We start from the raw sequence: 19,440 nt of genomic DNA, 5'->3' as shown, positions 1-19,440 counted from the left end.
CATTTCAACAATACCTCAATGGGCTTTCAACATTGACAAACAACACATCTTCAACACTGCTTCAATGGGCTTTCAAGAGTGAAATACACCATAGTTTCAACGATATGCCAACGATCTTTCAAATTGAGAGGCCACAATGATGTTTCGACAAAATGTCGCGGGCCAATTATCAACACTTGTCAACAATTTCCTCAATGATGTTTCAACAATTCGCCAATGATCTTTCAAGGTCATTTGTTGACGTTGACCAATGATATTTCAATAACCTTTCAACAATTTTTTTTGTAAGGGTCGCGTAGCAAAGAATGCAAAAACTGCTGAGAAAATCGTGATAAGTTCTGTTACAAATTAGGCAAAGGCTGCTCGAAATGATGTAAAAGCAATGTTCACAGGTGTGTATGTGTATATATATATATATATATATTGTTACGGTGAAGTGAAGGAAGACGTTGAGTTGGACTAGAGAAAGACGAAGTCTGGCGGTTGCCTGAACGCCATATCCATCATTTGTAAATATAAGTTATTTTACACTCGTGGGCCTGCTTTCTTCCCGCAACATTTTGGTGGAAGGTGCGGGGTACCACCACGGAACTTCGCAGCGGACGTCATCTACCTGCTGCCACAATGGCAAATCAACCGACACAAGCGACAACGCCTCGGCAGCCCGTGCCCACGGTCATCCTCACTCACCCACGGGACCCGGGAACATTTTGCGGCACGGACAACGTCGACGTCGAGGACTGGCTTACGATGTACGAGCGAGTGTGCGACAACAACAGGTGGGATCCTACAATGATGCTTGCAAACGTAATATTTTATCTGAAGGGAACTGCGAAGCAATGGTATGACACACATGAAGCTGACCTAACGAGCTGGGATGTTTGCAAAGAAAAAATGCGAGACCTGTTCGGCAGACCTGTCGGTCGTCAGCTGGCAGCTAAAAAAGAACTTGCGTGCCGCGCTCAGACGTCCACAGAATCCTATGTCGTGTACATACAGGATGTGCTGGCCCTCTGTCGCAAGGCTGATGACAACATGACCGAGGCAGACAAGATTGGCCATATATTGAAAGGTATTGCAGACGATGCCTTCAATCTCTTGATGTGTAAGGATTGTGCCACTGTGGATGCAATTATTAAGGAGTGCCGGCGCTTCGAACAAGCGAAGGGCCGCCGCGTCACTCAAACTTTCGACCGGTTGCCCAATACCGCCGCGACATCTTCTTGCGAAGACCCGCCGCGGTTCGTTCAGCCCGCAGGACCGGAAGAAATAACGCGCATCGTTCGCCGTGAGCTTGAGGCCATGGCCCCGGCTCCCGTTCGTTCAGACTGTCGGGAAAGCGTACCCGCTATCTCCCTTATACAAGCGGTCGTTCGGGAGGAAATAGCAAGTTTGGGCATTCCATCTCTCTGCTCAGTCCGCCATACCAACACCTACCAAATTTCTCCGACCGCTCGCTCCCGGACGCAAAGCTTTCCACCACTCCGTCGCAACCCAGCTGAATGGCGCACAGCGGATGATAAACCCATCTGTTTTAATTGTTCCGGTATTGGACACATCGCCCGTCATTGCCGCAACCACTGGTCGTCGCCTCCTCGGTGGTCGTCTCCGAGTCACTACAGCCAAGTACCCGACAATCGCACTTTCTCGCCCTATACGCCGACTAGGAACATCAACGCCGACAGTGCTCCACCAAGATCCAGCCGATCCCCGTCTCCGCAAGGTCGTAGGTCCCGTTCGCCTCTCGTTCACCGCTCTTCGTCCCCTTCTGCAACCGGTCGCTTCACTTCGGGAAACTAGGCGGTGCAGCTCCCGGAGGTGAAGCTGCAACTCCGACCCGGCCCACAAATCCTCTATTGACCCTGCCTACATGTGGAAACCTGCTGGACATTGAAGTCGATGGCGTTCCTGTTAGATCTCTCGTTGATACAGGAGCGCAGCTTTCAGTTATGAGCGCTGCTCTCCGCCGCCGGCTCAAAAAGGTTCTGACCCCCGCCGTACCGTGCACCGTGCGAGTCGCCGATGGGAGTACGTCACCTGTCCTTGGAATGTGCACAGCACGTGTGACCATTGGGGGCCATTATACCGTTGTTCTATTTATCGTCCTTGAACACTGCCCACACGACCTAATTCTCGGCCTCGACTTCCTTTCGAAACACTCTGCCCAAATTGACTGCTCCGCAGGTGTTGTACAGTTGGACCTGCCGCTTCCTGCCGACGCAACCACTTGTGCTCCACACCGCTTATGTGCTGCTGAATTTGCAAGGCTGTCTCCACAGGCTGCTACAAATGTCCTGCTGACGCCCTGTCCTCCCGTACCTGATGGCGAGTACGTCCTGTCGCCGCTTACTGACGTGGTTTTGTCGCGTCATATTGCCCTACCGAGCACCTTAATTCGGATCCGCGAAAACTGCGCTCGCGTGCCCATCCTCAATTTTGGGTTCTCGTCACATGTTTTGCCACACGGTATCGCCATAGCGCATATCACTCCTTTGGAAGAATTTCAGATTTCTTTTTTGACCTCTGAATCCTTCCTCAGTACGAACGGACCTTTGTCATCCACTCCTTCGTACTCGACGCCTGCGGACGATGTTTCTAAGATAATCGCCCCCGACCTTCCTTCCGAGCAAACAACAGCTCTTCGTCATCTCCTGTCATCTTATCGGGACATCTTTGATTTGGACGACCGTCCACTTGGCCAGACATCTGTTGTCACGCATCGCATCAACACCGGTGACGCCAGCCCCATTCATAGGCGGCCATATCGTGTCTCGGCAACAGAAAGGGCCATCATACAGAAAGAAGTAGACAGGATGGTGGACAAGGACATCATTGAACCCTCCAGTAGCCCGTGGGCATCACCGGTTGTCTTAGTAAAGAAAAAAGATAACTCGTGGCGCTTCTGCGTTGACTACCGTCACCTCAACCGGATAACAAAGAAGGATGTTTATCCCTTGCCTCGCATTGATGACGCTCTTGACTGCCTTCACGGATCCCAATACTTTTCATCAATTGACCTCCGCTCCGGCTATTGGCAGATTAGCGTCGATGAGATGGACCGCGAGAAAACCGCCTTTGTCACACCGGACGGTCTGTACCAATTTAAAGTCATGCCCTTTGGATTATGCAATGCGCCAGCTACATTCGAGCGCATGATGGACTCTCTCTTGCGCGGCTTGAAGTGGTCTACATGCCTGTGTTACCTCGACGATGTGATTGTGTTTTCGCCGAACTTTGAGAGCCACCTACGGCGCCTCACAACCATACTCTCCGTGTTTCGCAGGGCTGGCCTTCAGCTAAACTCCTCCAAGTGCCATTTCGGTCGCCGTGAAATTAACATGCTTGGTCATCTCGTCAACGCCGCCGGAATCCAACCTGATCCACAGAAAGTTCACGCCGTGCGAAATTTTCCTGTACCTTGTTCAACGAACGATGTCCGTAGTTTTCTGGGCTTATGCTCTTATTTTCGGCGATTTGTGAAAAATTTTGCGGACATCGCTCACCCTCTCACTGACCTTCTTAAGAAAGACGCCTCTTTCTCTTGGGGACCGCTACAGGAGAAAGCCTTCTCTACCCTGATTGAGCGGCTTACCACTTCCCCGATTCTCTCCCACTTTGACCCTTCTGCGCCCACTGAAGTACGAACTGACGCGAGTGGTCATGGCATCGGCGCTGTCCTCGCTCAGCGTCAACAGGGTCAAGACCGTGTCATCGCTTACGCTAGCCGCCGCCTTTCCACGCCCGAGCGAAATTACTCCATTACTGAGAGAGAATGTCTCGCGCTCGTATGGGCGGTCGCGAAATTTCGCCCGTACCTTTTCGGTCGGAGCTTCTGCGTCGTCACCGACCATCACGCCCTCTGCTGGCTCTCCTCTTTGAAGGACCCAACTGGACGACTTGCACGTTGGGCATTGCGCCTACAAGAATATACATTTTCTATTATATATAAGTCAGGACGCCTGCATAAAGACGCTGACTGCCTGTCCCGCAATCCCGTGGATCAACCGGACGATACCGATGCAGACTCGGACATCAGTATTCTGTCCCTCTCCGGCTTCCTCCACATTGGCGACGAGCAGCGCAAGGATCCTGTTCTTCGAACACTTATGGACCGCCTAAGCTCCTCGCCCAATGACCCGTCCCTTCGGATGTTCACCTTGCGCGATGGAACTTTATACCGTCGTAGCGTTCGTCCTGACGGCCCGGAGCTCCTCCTAGTCGTCCCCAAGCACCTTCGACTCACCGTGCTCCAGCAACTTCATGACGCTCCTACTGCTGGACATCTGGGCGTCACTCGTACTTACGACCACCTGCGGCGCCGCTTCTTCTGGCCTGGCATTTATCGCTCTGTGCGCCGTTATGTCGCTTCTTGCGACCTGTGTCAGCGCCGGAAGACGCCTGCTATGCCTCCCGCTGGTTTGCTTCAACCCATTGATATACCTACAGAGCCCTTCTTCCGTGTGGGCCTCGACCTCCTTGGTCCGTTTCCAATTTCCATCAAAGGAAACAAATGGATTGCTGTAGCAACCGATTATGCCACTAGATATGCCATCGCACGAGCCCTGCCAACCAGCTGCGCTACAGATGTCGCCGACTTCTTACTAAAAGACGTCATCCTGCACCACGGCGCCCCTCGCCAGTTGCTGACGGATCGCGGCCGCTACTTTCTATCGAAGGTCGTTGATGATCTGCTCCGCTCCTGTTCTACAGAACATCGGATTGCTACCGCGTACCACCCTCAAACGAACGGCCTCACTGAGCGACTCAACCGCACACTCACTGAAATGCTCGCCATGTACGTCTCCAACGATCACCGCGACTGGGACGTCGCTTTACCATACGTCACTTTCGCATACAACTCGTCCCGTCACGACACTGCCGGATTTTCACCATTTTTCCTTTTGTACGGCCGCGACCCCACCTTGCCTTTTGACACGTTGCTACCTTCCGAAGTACAGTCACCCAGCACTGCTTACGCTCGCGAGGCTATTGACTTAGCCGCCCAGGCCCGAGATGTCGCCCGTCATCGCCTCACAGTCTCGCAAGCTTCTCAAAAGCGACGCTACGACCTTCGGCACCGAGACCACCATTTTTCACCTGGTTCCCTTGTCCTTCTCTGGACGCCTTCACGTCGTGTCGGCTTGTCGGAAAAATTACTGTCCCGTTTTTCTGGTCCGTACCAGATCTTACGCCAACTGTCCGACGTGACCTACAAGATCGCCCCACTCGGTCAGCCTTCCGTGCCTCCCAACTTAACCAGTGATGTTGTTCACGTCACCAGGCTCAAGCCCTATGTCCCCCCAATAAGTGAGGCTGTTTAACTTGCACCGGGACGGAGCTCCCCCACCGGGAGGGTGATGTCACGGTGAAGTGAAGGAAGACGTTGAGTTGGACTAGAGAAAGACGAAGTCTGGCGGTTGCCTGAACGCCATATCCATCATTTGTAAATATAAGTTATTTTACACTCGTGGGCCTGCTTTCTTCCCGCAACAATATATATATATATATATATATATATATATATATATATATATATATATATATGTGTGTGTGTGTGTGTGTGTGTGTGTGTGTGTGTGCGTGTGTGTGTGTGTGTGTGTGTAAACGAGGACTCGGAACTTTTTCCGTAAACTTATTTAACAGTTTTCCTAGTCACATTCGCATTTGTTTTCACCCTAAAAGAACCACTAGAAGTCAGGATCTCTTAAAAGTTTAATGTAAGATCTTCATTTTATCCTTGTATGCATAATGCTGTAAGCGGATGCAGCTACGTGTTGTTTGTGCCTGTTTGCTTAGGGATCTACATGAATACTAGCCGAGCTCATAAGACAACGAAGAAGTAACTCACCGATTATACGCGCAGGCGCAAGTCTACTGAAACATCTTTTTTTAATATATGTATAATCACAGCGAAATTGGCTAACCGGATCAAGTTTTCCTTCCAGCAAGCGTATCTTTTGCAACTCGCCAAGCCTTTGTTCGATAATATGATATATTTCCGTTAATGTGGCACGATCGAATTAACGAAACGTGCTGGCAGTGTGGAACATTAATTATATCGACCGGAACATCAGCGCGTGGCCGAATTGAGCGGAAAATCGAATCGGTGGAACCCTACTGTGCACGGGATCCGTGCAAATAAATTTGAAACCGTCGGCACCGCACAGCCTCTTTTGAAGGCCACGATAGAAGTTTTATTGGGTCCAATTGCCTCTATTTGTGCCTTCTAGAGGCAAAAAACTCTCGGTCTTTGTTGCATTTTAACTTCGTTTAACAAGTGACGATGACCCGCCTCGTATTTACAGGTGTGGTAATGTATGTTTTTTTTTTTTGCATAAATGAAATTTGAAAGTACGGGATCTGCGCTGAAGCCATGTGCATGGACATTTTCTCCGAGGATCGCGGCAATCTCGCGTTAGTGCTGCCATGATTTGCATTCGCGTCTCGTGACACAGTGCGCGATGCGACCGAATAAGGGATTTGCGGAACACTGGGTTTGGGCGTTCAACTCCATTCAGTTAGTAATTGCCTTGCACAAGATGGCCGACCTCCCGCACAGGGTACCATCAAGCCGTGTATATATATGCTCGCAAACGGAGAGAATACATATAGTGAAGAAGCGATGGTGGCTATAGGATAGCCATAGAGTTTCTCGCTATAACACCTAGAGGGAAATCTGGCGCCACCGTCTCTGGGAGTTTTCTAAGGGGCACTGTGCCGTCATGGGAATGACGGTATATGTATAGTATCTGCGAGGCTTGTGTTAGCTGTTGTAAGAGGCTTCGTCTAAAACGGGAATATGGCTACACAAATAACACGTTCTTAAAGTAACATCTTCATAAAAGGTTTTATTCACCCATATTACATCTTCCAATGAAGTTTACTCACCTACATTGCATAACCAAGGGAAGAAAAGCGAGAACAGACGACAAACTGTTCCAGAGCGAGCACGAATCTTGTCGTCTGACCTCCAACTTTAGCGGCCCCTTGACACTTTTTACGCCTCATATAGTTGTACGTGCAATAACAAGTTCTTATAATTAAACAAAACATTTTTTGTGTAATAATAAAGCTAAAAGAGCGTTTTACGGGTCGTTTTAGTCGAGAGTGAATCATTGTGGCAGACGGAACGGTGCTTGCCAGGCGCGTCTTCAAGGTTTCCTGGCTCTCCGAGAAGGATGTCAATCCGAAGTCGCAATATACCTGCGTTCCCGTGCATACCACAGCGCATCAGCGCCAGATTTCTCCTCTGAGTAATATAATGACAAACTCTATGAAGATAGCGACACCAGCTCGTGCGCCTCTGCTTAATTATATGGGGCGACGTCCGCCATCTTGTGAAGGTCAGGCGATGCGCGTGGTGGAAGGAAAGTTTCAGAATTTCGGATATTATCCTTTATTACGCTCATTTATAGTATCCCGCTTTTTATTCGTCATTGTCTTGTAGTTCGATGTATTGTATCGATATCTTCACTCAGGCTTGCCCTTCGACAGCTTTCGCCCGGTGCGATTCCACAGACGACGATCCCACGGACGTTTCTAGTAGTTTTCTTCAGAGGCTTCGAAGCCCTTTGGCGACTTGGCGAGATTTTTCTGTTAGGCTTGTAAGGGCTGTCGCTTCGAAACACGAGAGGTGGAGTGCTTGACGCAAGGAACGTTTACCGGGGTCCCCAGCGTTACAGGCTTCCCAACAACAGACAACCCCGGTCAAACTGGCAGTAGCTCGGAAGAGTTTAACAAAGGCTTGTATCTGGCCAGCCGTTTGGGGCTTTGTTCTCGTCGTGTTTTGCAAACCTGAGCGACCCCGAGTTTGGCTTCAGCCGTTTTGGCAGTGTCGTAAACAATCAAGGAGGAGGTTTGCTCTGTGCACTCTTTCCTCGATTGCTTATCTTTCTTTATCGCGCGCACATGGCAATGCAAAAGCGCCGTTTAAACTCTTTCTTTCGGGGGAGCACACTGCTGCGGACGTAGTAGAAGGTCTAGCTAGATCTCCAAATTGTGTGTTTTTCGTAATATTAGTATTTATTATTTCGTTTGCGTCCTGATTATGCCGCGTTCACGTTTCAATATGTTACAAGTCAACGGTAGCGTTGCTGGTATGCGGATTTACGCTGAGGAGCTGCAGATGCTGATGTGCCCGTCTTCCTCTTCTTTAACTACTCCGAGCCAAAGTTATTCTTGAAAACTCTCTCCTCCCCATCTGTTGGATACGGTCGGAAAGTTGCCCGAAAATACTCTGCGCTAACATTTAGAACTCGTGTGACTGCAAGCAGGCAGGGGTAGCGGTATTTTAGCATATACCTCGAAGGTACACGTGAAGCGCCCCGTATACGAGTATGTGTACATACTCGTGACACCGGTTGACCGACCACGCTGACGTCATGACAATAGGGACGTCAGACAAAAGATATGGTGACGGTCCCCTGGGAAGTTCTTCGTGCGCGCTTTCACCGGCCAGCTAAAGAGCGACGGTGGCTCGTGGATGGAGGGACTTTGGTCTTACAGTGAACCACAAGCCTACGCGTAATCCGTTTATTTCGAGCAGACGACCGCAAGGTATGAGTGCCGCGTCACCGACATGGCATCCGCAACGTGTGAGCCGAACGTTGTTCCGCAAGTCATTCTCTCCTTTAGTCCTTTAGTACGTGAATAGCTCGTGGGCACTTTAAAAAGCGGACGAAGTTTACAAAGTGATTTGTTTCGTTGTTGTTGTCTTGGTTGTAAGCGAAGAAATTTTGGCTCCGCATGCTTCCAAACGGGGATTTCTTTTTCGGTTACATAATAACAGTTGTAGATGGTGTATGTTGTCATCTGTTTTCGCTTTCCTCACAACGTAGGCTGGGCCGACTTGTAAAGTGTCTCTTGTGCGTATAGTACAGCGCAACCGAAGGGGTGGCGGTACCGTGTACGTCGGCGCTCGGAGCCGAGAGACCTTTCACGTTGTGTTATGAATTGCGAGGTGGCCTTAAGACTGAGCGATCGTTCAACCGCTTTGACAAAAGTACACTAGACCGCGTAATTTTTCGAACGACGAGAACAGTGAGGCAGTTTGTGGGTTTGTCATTGTTTCGCTTCTCAGCCTGACGTTTTAAAGAGGCGATCTGTTACGGTCACACGCGGTATAGTACGCACCGGACCGCACCTTGCCGTTCTGTGATTCTTGATTGTGTAAGAAATCAATGCCGCTTTATATTTTTTATTAACAGAGCGAAAATCGCTCGAACATAAAAATTCCTTTTATGACAAATATCAACTTCTTAAAGATCGTTCAATTAAGGCAAGTGCTTTCGCAATTGAAGCTGCAGTAAATATACCAGCAGTAATAATGATCGTCGACAACTCGTTTTCGTCAAGCTCTGTTACCAGAGCTCGACGCAGCAGTTAAGACGTTCAGTGCAGTCGATTCGTGTCACTTCCATTTCGGTTGACTCGGCTTTGCGTTTGACTCGACTGACGTTCCCGTGTGTTGGCGAAATGCAAACGCTTTCATTTTTAGGTGCACATCGGATAACACCGCGGTCGTCGAAACTTAAAATTCCCCCGCAGTATCTCAGATGCAGCTTATAGGAGCGGGGGGTCAGTGCTCATTGATCGTCCATGAATGTAACGAAGGAAGAGGCAACGTTACTAGACTAGGTAGTCTAGTAACGTTGGGAAGAGGTGCAATCGCCGAGCGCAGACAAGGTGCAGTTTTCTGCGTCCCTGGTTAACCGTTCACCTGCGTGTCCTCACGAGTTCGTCATTATCCGACAACAAGCGGCCGCCTCCGGCGAACGGGACACCTCCGATTCGTTCCCCGTACACAGCAGCATAAAAGCGTGCGAAGACACCACCGTGCGAATCGCCGGCTTTCGTATCCCACGTGACGGCGCGACATGTGAGCATCGGGCGATCTGCATGGTCTGTTGGCGCGGCGTCATCGGACTGGGTGAGTGCCGGTGGCGTGCGTGTACCCGGGAATCTGTGTCTGCGTCCTTGAGCGAGGTGGTTGGAATCAGCAGACTCTCCCGTTTCTTGATAGGTTCTGCCCGACCAAGGCGGGTGCGTAGCTATGTAGTGTGCGATTTCTCTTTCTGTCCATGCCTTGTTAAGGATTGGTGCGCGGCCGACTGTGCCACTCCACCACTTCGATTGAACTTCGTGAACAGGCTGGCATTACGTGGTACAAATGTGTGTCGCAATGTGTGTCGAGCTAGCAAAAGAAAAAAAAAAGAAGTAGTAGTTCTGGGAAAGTTTTCTCTATATATACCAAACGTACCCACTAATTCCTAATTTGCCCGCTGCACTGTCAAGCGGCGTCCCTTGCGATATTCGCTCTGCGATCTTCAATGGCGCATTAAGTGTGTCATCCTTTTCCATCCATCTTTGTTATTCGGGAGGAAAAAGAGGCTTCTCCCGCCCACACACACACACACACACACACACACACACACACACACACACACACACACACACACACACACACACACACACACACACACACACACACACACACACACGCACACACACACACACACACACACACACACACACACGCACGCACGCACGCACACACACACACTTTGCTTTATCTTTCTTTCTTTCTTGACTGCACTACCTTCGATATCGGCCCGCGTTTTTAAACGCGCTATCTCCGGGACGGGTCCATATTTTTTATTGAGTAAAGCCACACTTCCAGTTCCGGTTTTAGGCGCACGCAGCTTAAACGAGCGCATCTGGGTTCCATTCCAGCCTTGTAATTGTTTTCTTTTTGCTAATTCCGCATTATTACTGTTTCATACAAAGTTCTACGCCAACCTGGTGCGTCTTTTTCGTCCCAACCTTCATTTCGACTCTCCCCTTTCTTGTTGTTCTACGTGCGCTAAAAGGCCTCGGATCGTCTAATCTGGGAGACGAAAGTACTTAGATATATACCCAGATACCAGGAACCCCGAATCGATCTGCAGTCGCCAAAGAAGACCTTGTCTTCAACAATCTACGCTTAGTTATTTGCTTCAGGGTGCGTGTTGCAATCGCGGTGCAGAACCTGTGCGTCAGAGGTACACTAAAGGACAATCGCTGAAGCACAAAAGGCCAAGGCATCCTTTCGGTGGTAGAGGGTTGATTACTAGCAGCGAAAATCGATTTTCACGCTTCCCTTAATTGAAATTCGCGCCGAAACCTCAGGGCGACTTCAAAACAGCTTTCTTGTATTTGGGCCGTCAAGGGAGCGCTGAAAGTTTTCGCCAGTTTCTGGGCCGAGTCATTTTTTTTACTTTTTCCGTTCGAGTGCAACGTGGTCCTTCTTTACTGATAAAAAAAATTATTCAGACCCGGGTAGTCGCCATGACGTCTCATGACGTCATGACTTCGCGGCAAGCTGCAGTGCACTTAGAGAAACGTCGCGACTCGTCTTTTTATTATTATTATTTATTGTCTTTCTTGGCTTAAGAACCCTCCTGTCAGCGTTAGATTGGCAACATAGCACAGTGTGGGTGTAGGCCAGTTGGTGATTCACGATTTTGGGAAGTTACCGCGCAAGCACAGCACGAGACTTGGAAGAAGAGGAGAACACGAAGCGGGCAGCGCTACCGCTTCGTGTTGTGCCTTTCTTCAAGTAGATTGGTCCCCATTTCGCTGTTGCAGAGACATAAATTAGTGGTACATCCGAGCTAAAAGCACGCCTCTGGTGTCCCTCAGTATATATAGCCTTATGTTCATTTGGCGAAAATGTTGGGGCTGAAGCGAGTTTCGCGATATCAGGAGTCATGTCGCCTTTAGCAAACAAAAAGATATGTTGCCCCAGGTGGGAGACGAACGCATGGGGTTCGGCTCCTATTTGTGGCTACTTATCTTCTTCTCGTCCACTTTCGTTTCCCCTTTACTTTGTTATTTCTACACTTCACTTGAACATGACAGCTACCTTGCCCTGTGCATTTCCTGGTTTTATTGTCGCTGCTTCGTACGGGTTGCGACTAACAACATCAAAAAGAGAGAAAAAAAAAGAGTCCCCCTGGATCTCCGGGTTGTTCTCGCTCAACGTCATTCGAAGCGTTTTGCTTGTAGCTGGCTATCTGTAGCCTCGTTTCTTGGTGCGATTAAAAATAAATCCTGCGGTTTTACGCGCTAAAACTTCGATGAGACAGTGAGCCACGCCGCAGAGCGGGGTGATGCGGATTAATTTTTACTACCTCGGATGATTTAACGTGCACGTGAATCCAAGTGTACGAACGATTTTGAATTTCGCCCCTCCATCGAAATACGGCCGTCGCGACCGGGCTGAAACGCCGCGGCCTCGACCGAGCTCAGCTGCGCAACGACTTATAACCACTGGCCTATACCGCGGTGGGGAGAGAGAGAAGGGTAGGAAAGGCAGGGAGGTCAACCAGAACAGCATCCGGTTTGTTACCCTACACTGGGGGTGGGGGAAAGGGGAATAGAAAGAGGAAAAAAGGGAGAGAGTAAGCACTGAGTACGTGTGGGAGGGACACCGTACACAAGATACCGCGGTGGGTTGACGCAGAATGCAATGACGCAAAATGGCCGTGTCAAGACGAGCGGAGTTGTGTGTTGGGCGACACTGACAAGATGGAGGCACGTCGGCGACAACAGTGGCACGACGGCGACAACAGTGGCACGACGGCGACAGTGTAGCGACGACCGCGCGACGATGACGACGACGCGCGCTTGGGTAGTGTATGCTGCTCGGCGATCCTTGCGCGATAAATTTTTGCGACGATGCTTGTTCACCGCCTTCTCGAATGCACTAAAGCAGAAGAGTGTTTTTCGGGCTACCCGTCACCGCAGCGCGTTCGAGAGAGAGAGAGTGAGAGAGCAAGGAAAAGAAAAACAGGGAGGTCAACCAGACGAGCGCCCGGTTTGCTACCCTACACTGGGTGTAAGCGAAAAGGGAGCAGCGCCTTCAGTCTGTAGAGACGGCGCTGTGGAGAAAACGCGGACCTTCAGAAAGAACAAAAAAATATATCAGACGTACACTATTCGTGCACATCTTGTAGAAATGGGGTCAAAACATTGAGCACGTTCGGTTAAAATATTTAAGCATCCATCAAGCGATAAATGCGGACAACGTTGTATGCCTGACCGAGGCTCTGGGTTGAAAAAGTAGTAGGGGATGTATACCAAGTGAAATCTGCGGTGGACGCGTATAAGGTGGCTGGTGGGTTGACGGCGTCAAGTGATGACAACAGGCATTGAAACGAGGTTTATCGTTACGATATTCTCTATTACAAATATGTCTTATTAGACAGCCTATTAGTACTTAATTCCAGAAAGCCCAAGCACCATTCTGCATCAAAGATAAATAAAACAACCTGTTAACCTTCATTTGTGGCTATGTAGAGTACATTTGTGTAAGAAAAAACAACGAAATGTAATTAGTTTATTTTACAATAAATTAGTATAGTAATTAAGCAATACGTAATTAGTCTGCTGAGCTATCCACAACTGAAAGTTTGTTTCAGCGTGGTTATTGCGTTAAATTTCCCGCGCTTAAATCAGCTTATTGGCACAACAGGCACAACATATTTAGGCGTTGTGGAGCTAAAGGTTCAAGATACTTAAACAAAAGGCGTAAATAACTTTAAAAGTATACTTATAGCGTCGTCGTCATCACGTGGTCGAGGAAGAAAGCCCCGAGTCGAGCCCCCCCCCCCTTTTTTTTTATTTAATAAGGAACAATGACTCCAGTAGAGACGGCTCCATGTGTTCACGTAGGTCGCCTAGCTTCCCACGTGTCATGGCGTGCAGAACGCTACTGGAACACAAGCTGCTTCCCGCGTGCCCGAAATGTTGCACACGCGTCTTCGCTAACACACGTACGGTAGCGATCGGGTGCTACTATATATATAAAAAAAGAACGTTGAATAAATCGTACGATGATGACGTTCTAGTAAATGAAACAACTCCTTTCTCGTGCAGGATTGTAGACCGATAGATTGGGTACACGCATGACTGCGTACGAATTGCGGCGACCGCGACAATCGTTCGTCCGGTGATGTGCGAACATGCATTGCCACCAAGCCGCTCTCCAAAAGTTACCGCACGCTGCCGGTATCGCAGCTCCTTCGCAGGCGATTGTGTGTGCCTGAGTAACCCCGATAAGGTTTTGATGACTCTGCGCGTATGTTGCAGGCCACTTGAAAGCTGGCTTTTTCGCAAGGAGAGGCCCCGTCAGGAGAAGTATACGCTTGTTTTTCCGCGCTTTTCAGACAGCAGCCTATCCATACGTCTCTATGGCTGCTTGTCACCACAAACATTATCATCGCGATTGTCGTCACGGAAAAAACGACGAGGAAAAAAAAAGAAACAAAGTTATTCCTCATGTCACAACTCATCACATATTCCTCTAATATTCCGCCAGTTATTGTTACCACGCATTCCGTGACTTCTCCACCTGCACCATGTTAACATAAGCTATAGAATATCAGTTAACCTGCGTTTGCTCAAAATCCGCGCTCTTGCCTTCCTCTTCTTTCGTTTCACCAATTCGATGCACGGTCATATGACGAAAGTGTATTATGGCTTCCCTATTGATGATTTGAATAATGCTTTAATCGCTGTTAATTTCTTTAATCGATGTGTTCCGACTACGACGGCGCCTGCGTGCATGCCATTCAGAACTTGGAACTAATGCGAACTTCAGAGCCAGCGAGACAAGTGGTCAAGTGACTGTAGCCTAACTGCAGCTGTTTTCGTCCGAGTTAATTTGGTGCGCTTGACTTGTGTACACACAAGTAAGGTGTCGTTGACGTGATACTAATGGCAACTGGTTGTTCAAATAAAAGCGCGCTTTTCATTTCTTCAAGGTTATCTTACGAAAATTATTTGTTGAAATTTCTATAGCTCATGCAAATAAATCTACGAATCCGATTAATCGAATAAAGCCTCCGATTGTACGGGTTCAGCGGTATTGTACGCGGTGGCTGAGTGGCTCTGGCGTTCTGCTATGCCGAGCACGAGGTCGTGGGCTCGAGTCCCGACCGCGGCGGCCGCGTTTCGGTGGGGGCGAAATGCATGAACACTCGTGCGCCTAGATTTAGAGAGAGAGGGGAAAGGTAGGGAGCCTAACAATAATTGTTGCTGGGCTTGTTGTGCTCATCCTATATCCCGAAGTTAAGACGCTACCAAGGGCGGAAAATAGCTTTAGGACAGGGAAGAGCGTTCCTAAAGCTTTCTTCCGCCTTTGGTTGCGTCTTCAAGAGATATGAAAGGTAGGGAGGTCGGCCTTGAGTATCCAGCTACTCTGCGCTGGGAAGAGCTGAAGAGGAAAAGAAAGAGGAGCATGATGGGTGACGATGACGGCGCAAGGATTATGCTATGTTCCAAGAACACAATGGACAAGTCTATGGTCACAGCCCACCGTCCAGGCCCGTGCTTCTTTAAAAAATTCAAGTAAGGCCTGGATCGCCCGAAAACTATAGATTCGCAGTGACTTCAAATGCGCGGCATAAGGTCCCCTGACAACAGTTGGTTGCCGAGACGGGCAAGAGCTTCATTGAACCGCTGTCGATATTTTGTGTATATTCGCCGTGGCCTAAAGGCTGGCGCGTCAGGCTCGGCTGCGGGAGGCGCTGGGTTCAAACCCCGCCGCGCGAGTTCCACTGGTAAAACCAGTACAAGCGATTCCCCGCCAGGCGCCCGGTCACCAAATATGAATCAACGCTTGGGGAAGCTCTCTCGGGGCACATGGGTAAAGTGCAGGCTAGGGGGCAGTCCCATAGCGCGTGCTTTACAGATTAATGTACCGTACACGTTAAAGAGCTGCTGGGGATCAAAGTTATTCCGGAGCCCACCACTATACACGGCGTATCTCATAGCTCCAGTGTTGCTTCGGGATGTTCAACCCCGCGAATCAATCAATCAATCAATCAATCAATCAATCAATCAATCAATCAATCAATCAGTTGATCACCATATGAGACCCCTCTCTCTAACGCCGTAAAGGGAATCGTGAATGTTTCGAATGAGCAAACAGCTGCCGGTGATCGTGTAGCCGAGAAGACGGTATGGGTGGAACGATCGGCTTCCGGACATGGGTCACGCGCCGAATCACTCGCTCGGCATGGCTCGAAGCGCGTCGATCTTCGTCACCATCTGCGAGCATTTTTTTCGCTCGCGTGACAGCATCGGTGCCGCGTGGTTCGCACCGGGAAAGCCAGCGGGCAAAAGCGGGGCACGGAGGAGGAGGAGAAGGACTCTCGCGCGGCGGGCCTTTCTGTCGTGCCGGACGCGGCGCGAAAGCGACTCACCCTTTCGCCGCGGCTCCGTTCGTGCGACCGCCGCCCCCCCCCCCCCCCCCACCCCTTCTTCCTTCGGCGCCTTTCGATCGGCGCCCAACACGCCGGCGTCGCGCGCGAGAGAGCCTTTTGCCCCCGCCCTGGCACGCAAATCTGCCGCAATTGTTATAGATGAACGCTTGCAGGTGTCGAAGACGGAGGAGGTCCCGCAATAGTGCGCCGCCAGAACCGTGCAGCGGTGCGAAAGCCGAAAGAGGCGCCCGACGGGGCGATTTCGCATGGGCCTTGGCTGCAGTGAGCGTGCGATTCCCCCCCCCCCCCCGGAAAAAAAAAAAGATAAGATCACTTCCGGTTCCGTGTCCTATGCATCCGTCTACTATGCCAAGAAAAAAAAAATGCTTTCAAGCTAACGTGACGTAGAATGCGCCCATTTACTGGTTTTCGAATGTAAATTACGAAGCTCCAACGCACATCTCGGAATATAAGCTTTCACGAAGCGATTAATCGATTGCTATAAATTTGTCGATTTCATAACCTGCGTCTGTGTTCATAACCAGCACCCGTGCTGTCACACATGGGAACATACGGGACAAACGTGGCGATCATCTTGAAGAGGTAGTTGACGTTGGCATGATAGAAGTACGTGCGTTCGTAGCATAACTTATTATTATTATTTTTTTAATGCGAGCTACAACAAAAAAATGAAAGCGATCGTGGCCTAATACTAAGGGTATCGGGCTGCTTTTTTGGATGACTGCGGTTCGATCGCACCAACGCACGCGTAATTCAGTTTTCTTAGCCCCCCCCCCCCCACTTTTTTTTTTTTTTTAATGGGAGCTATTTGGCAAGACAGTAGCAGCACCCAGCAGCCACGGTCAGGAAAGCCTGGGGATCGATCGCAAAAAAAGCTTCTCTTTGATAGAATTGCTTGCTGTGCTTTAAGCACATATATTTACAACCCCCTGCAGTTACGATTTATGATTGAGTGTTCTCAGGCCTTTAAATTGGTGTGTATCTTTTCTCGAAACCCAGCGCAAATATCGCAGAGCAAGTTTTTTGACCGGTAGCACAGAATATTTAAGTCACATCGTGCCATATTTGCGAGAATGTACGACGAATGTAGGGCTTTTTGTAGATGATGCGTTATATCATAAAAAAAGAACAGAAATAGTTGTTACTAGTGCATATGCCGGTTACATTTAGTTGAATGCATTCTGATGCAAGAAGCACCAATAATTAACAGCCACGGATACGCAGCAACACGTCGAATTTCTCTTCAAGCTAGCTAAACAGTGCACCTCATAGAATACGATTGTTTTCTATTACTCTCCAGCTTTTGGTTAGCAGAGGATTACACTTACATTCAGCGCTATGGCCAAATTTTTTCAATACTCTGTTACTCTAGTAGAAACATTCAAAAGCTATATAGTTGCGTCTCCGTGTGAAAACACACTTCAGCTCGCCCCTGCACCTGTGGCTGGCCTTCGGCTGGTGGTTACCTGGCGGACCTGTCGCGGGAGGTCTTTCCCATATCATGAACGTCTCAAAACTGCATCGGACTTCTTATAGTACTGCGTCGGCCGTTAGGTGAAGGTAAAGCCGCGGTGGCTTAGCGGATATACGTACAGTAAGAGTTCATAACAGATGTATGAGTACTTCAAGCAGACTATAAGAAACAAAGACAAGGAAGCCCCAAGCGGACGAGAAGAGTGTTGCACTAACAAACTGAGCGTTCTCAGATCTCGGAGGCCATGCAGACGGCGTAGACTTTCCTACTAAAGTTACTAAAGGAAACCCTAGAAGAAAGGGGAGAACCGAGGGGGCCCGATTTTTATTAGTCATATCATAATAAGAAGCCAACAAACACTCACACGAAGTACAATAGAGAAAATTACTTGTGCTTAATAAATGAAATAAAGGAAGGATAAATTAATGGAAATGAAAGTGGATGAAGAAACAACTTGCCCCAGGTGGGGAACGATCCCACAACCTTCGCAGATTCTCCGCCTGCGGCAAGTTGTTTTTTCATCCACTTTCATTTCCATTATTTATCCTTTCTTTATTTCATTTATTAAGCATAAAGTAATTTCCCCTGCGTTGTCCTTGGTGTCAGTGTTTGTTGGCTTTGTTACGTTTCGCCTACGACGCGCACTAAAGCCGGCGCGGATGCAACGTACGCCGGGGCTTCGTTCAAAGCGGCGGACATTTTGGCCCGTTCGGAGCGGCCGCGACGCATCCCCGGCGAGCGCGTCCCGGCATGTTCAGCGCCACGTGTCTTTGTGTGTGCGTGTGTGTGTGTGTGCCCACGCTTGTCAAAGCGCGGCAGCCGGGGAGAGGAGCTCCCCCAGTGTGAAGCGAGGAGGTCTGACCGGCGCCGGCCCGTCTGATGCGTCACCTCCTTGTTCCAACGTGTCTCTCAGTCCGTCCGTCGCCGCTGTCACGTGGTGTCATCTCGTGACCTTCCTTCTTGCCCGCGACCCCAAGAGTATAAGAGCAGCTGCCCCCGGACGCCAGGAGAGAGGCTCCGATTTCTGCTCTTGAGTAACGTGCTCTCCTGTCTCTCTACTTCGGTCGACCTGACCGCCCGCTCTTTGCGATGCTAGAATAAACAAGTTGTTCTGTTAGCAGTCGCCTCATGCTTTGCTGGGACCTTCGGATGCTTCCAGTGTGCCCCAGGCCGCCAGGCCAACGCTACCCTTGGGGCTTGCGACCCAGTTGCAATAACGGGCGTCAGCACTGAGGTTCCAACAGCTGGTGGCCGCGCTGAGATTCCAACAGCCGGTGCCATCGGTGCGGTTCAAACAGCTTCTTATGATATGACTAAAGGAAACCCTGGCGCTTAGATGGTTCAGCTGTCTCGAGACTGATGGTTAGTCGACGTATTTCTCCAGTCTTCGGGTCTGCATGGCTTCTGACGTCCCCGTGTTTTCATTCGCTCGGTTTAGCCGTCTTTGATGGTCTAGATTTCCTACCGACCACGTTTTTTTTTTTTCTAGCTAGACGAAGGCGCGATAAGACTCTGGACACACGTAGAATCATTGGTAGTAGTTGCATTTGTAACGCTGTTTATTTTTTTGTTCAGCGTGATCAATTTGCAAAGTCGTGTGAAGCTATAGAACGACGAAATTTAAGAAAATAGTGCGGAAGGGATCTCGGACGTCCAGCAGGCAACACAGTACACAGAAAGTGTACTTTGTGACAGCGC

General features: G+C 49.5%; 1 protein-coding gene across 5 annotated transcripts in view; it reads left to right on the top strand.

Annotated features, from left to right (window-relative positions):
* The window catches only part of Hsepi (D-glucuronyl C5-epimerase), a 101,342-nt gene that overhangs the window by 19,239 nt on the left and 62,663 nt on the right, over nucleotides 1-19,440 (top strand). For 3 of the 5 annotated variants that reach the window (XM_070534454.1, XM_070534453.1, XM_070534449.1), the window contains exon 1: nucleotides 9,568-9,928. The exons of the other annotated variants lie outside the window; for them this stretch is intronic. In XM_070534454.1, coding sequence (XP_070390555.1) covers nucleotides 9,898-9,928 — 31 coding nt within the window. In that variant the 5' untranslated portion in view covers nucleotides 9,568-9,897. Of the gene's footprint in view, nucleotides 1-9,567; nucleotides 9,929-19,440 lie in introns of those variants that run through there. 5 annotated transcript variants of the gene reach the window in all.

Source organism: Dermacentor albipictus, chromosome 2 (assembly GCF_038994185.2).
Source record: "Dermacentor albipictus isolate Rhodes 1998 colony chromosome 2, USDA_Dalb.pri_finalv2, whole genome shotgun sequence".
Lineage (NCBI taxonomy): Eukaryota > Metazoa > Arthropoda > Arachnida > Ixodida > Ixodidae > Dermacentor > Dermacentor albipictus.
The sequence above is the reverse complement of the archived record's forward strand: the minus strand, read 5'-3'. Positions and strand labels throughout refer to the sequence as shown.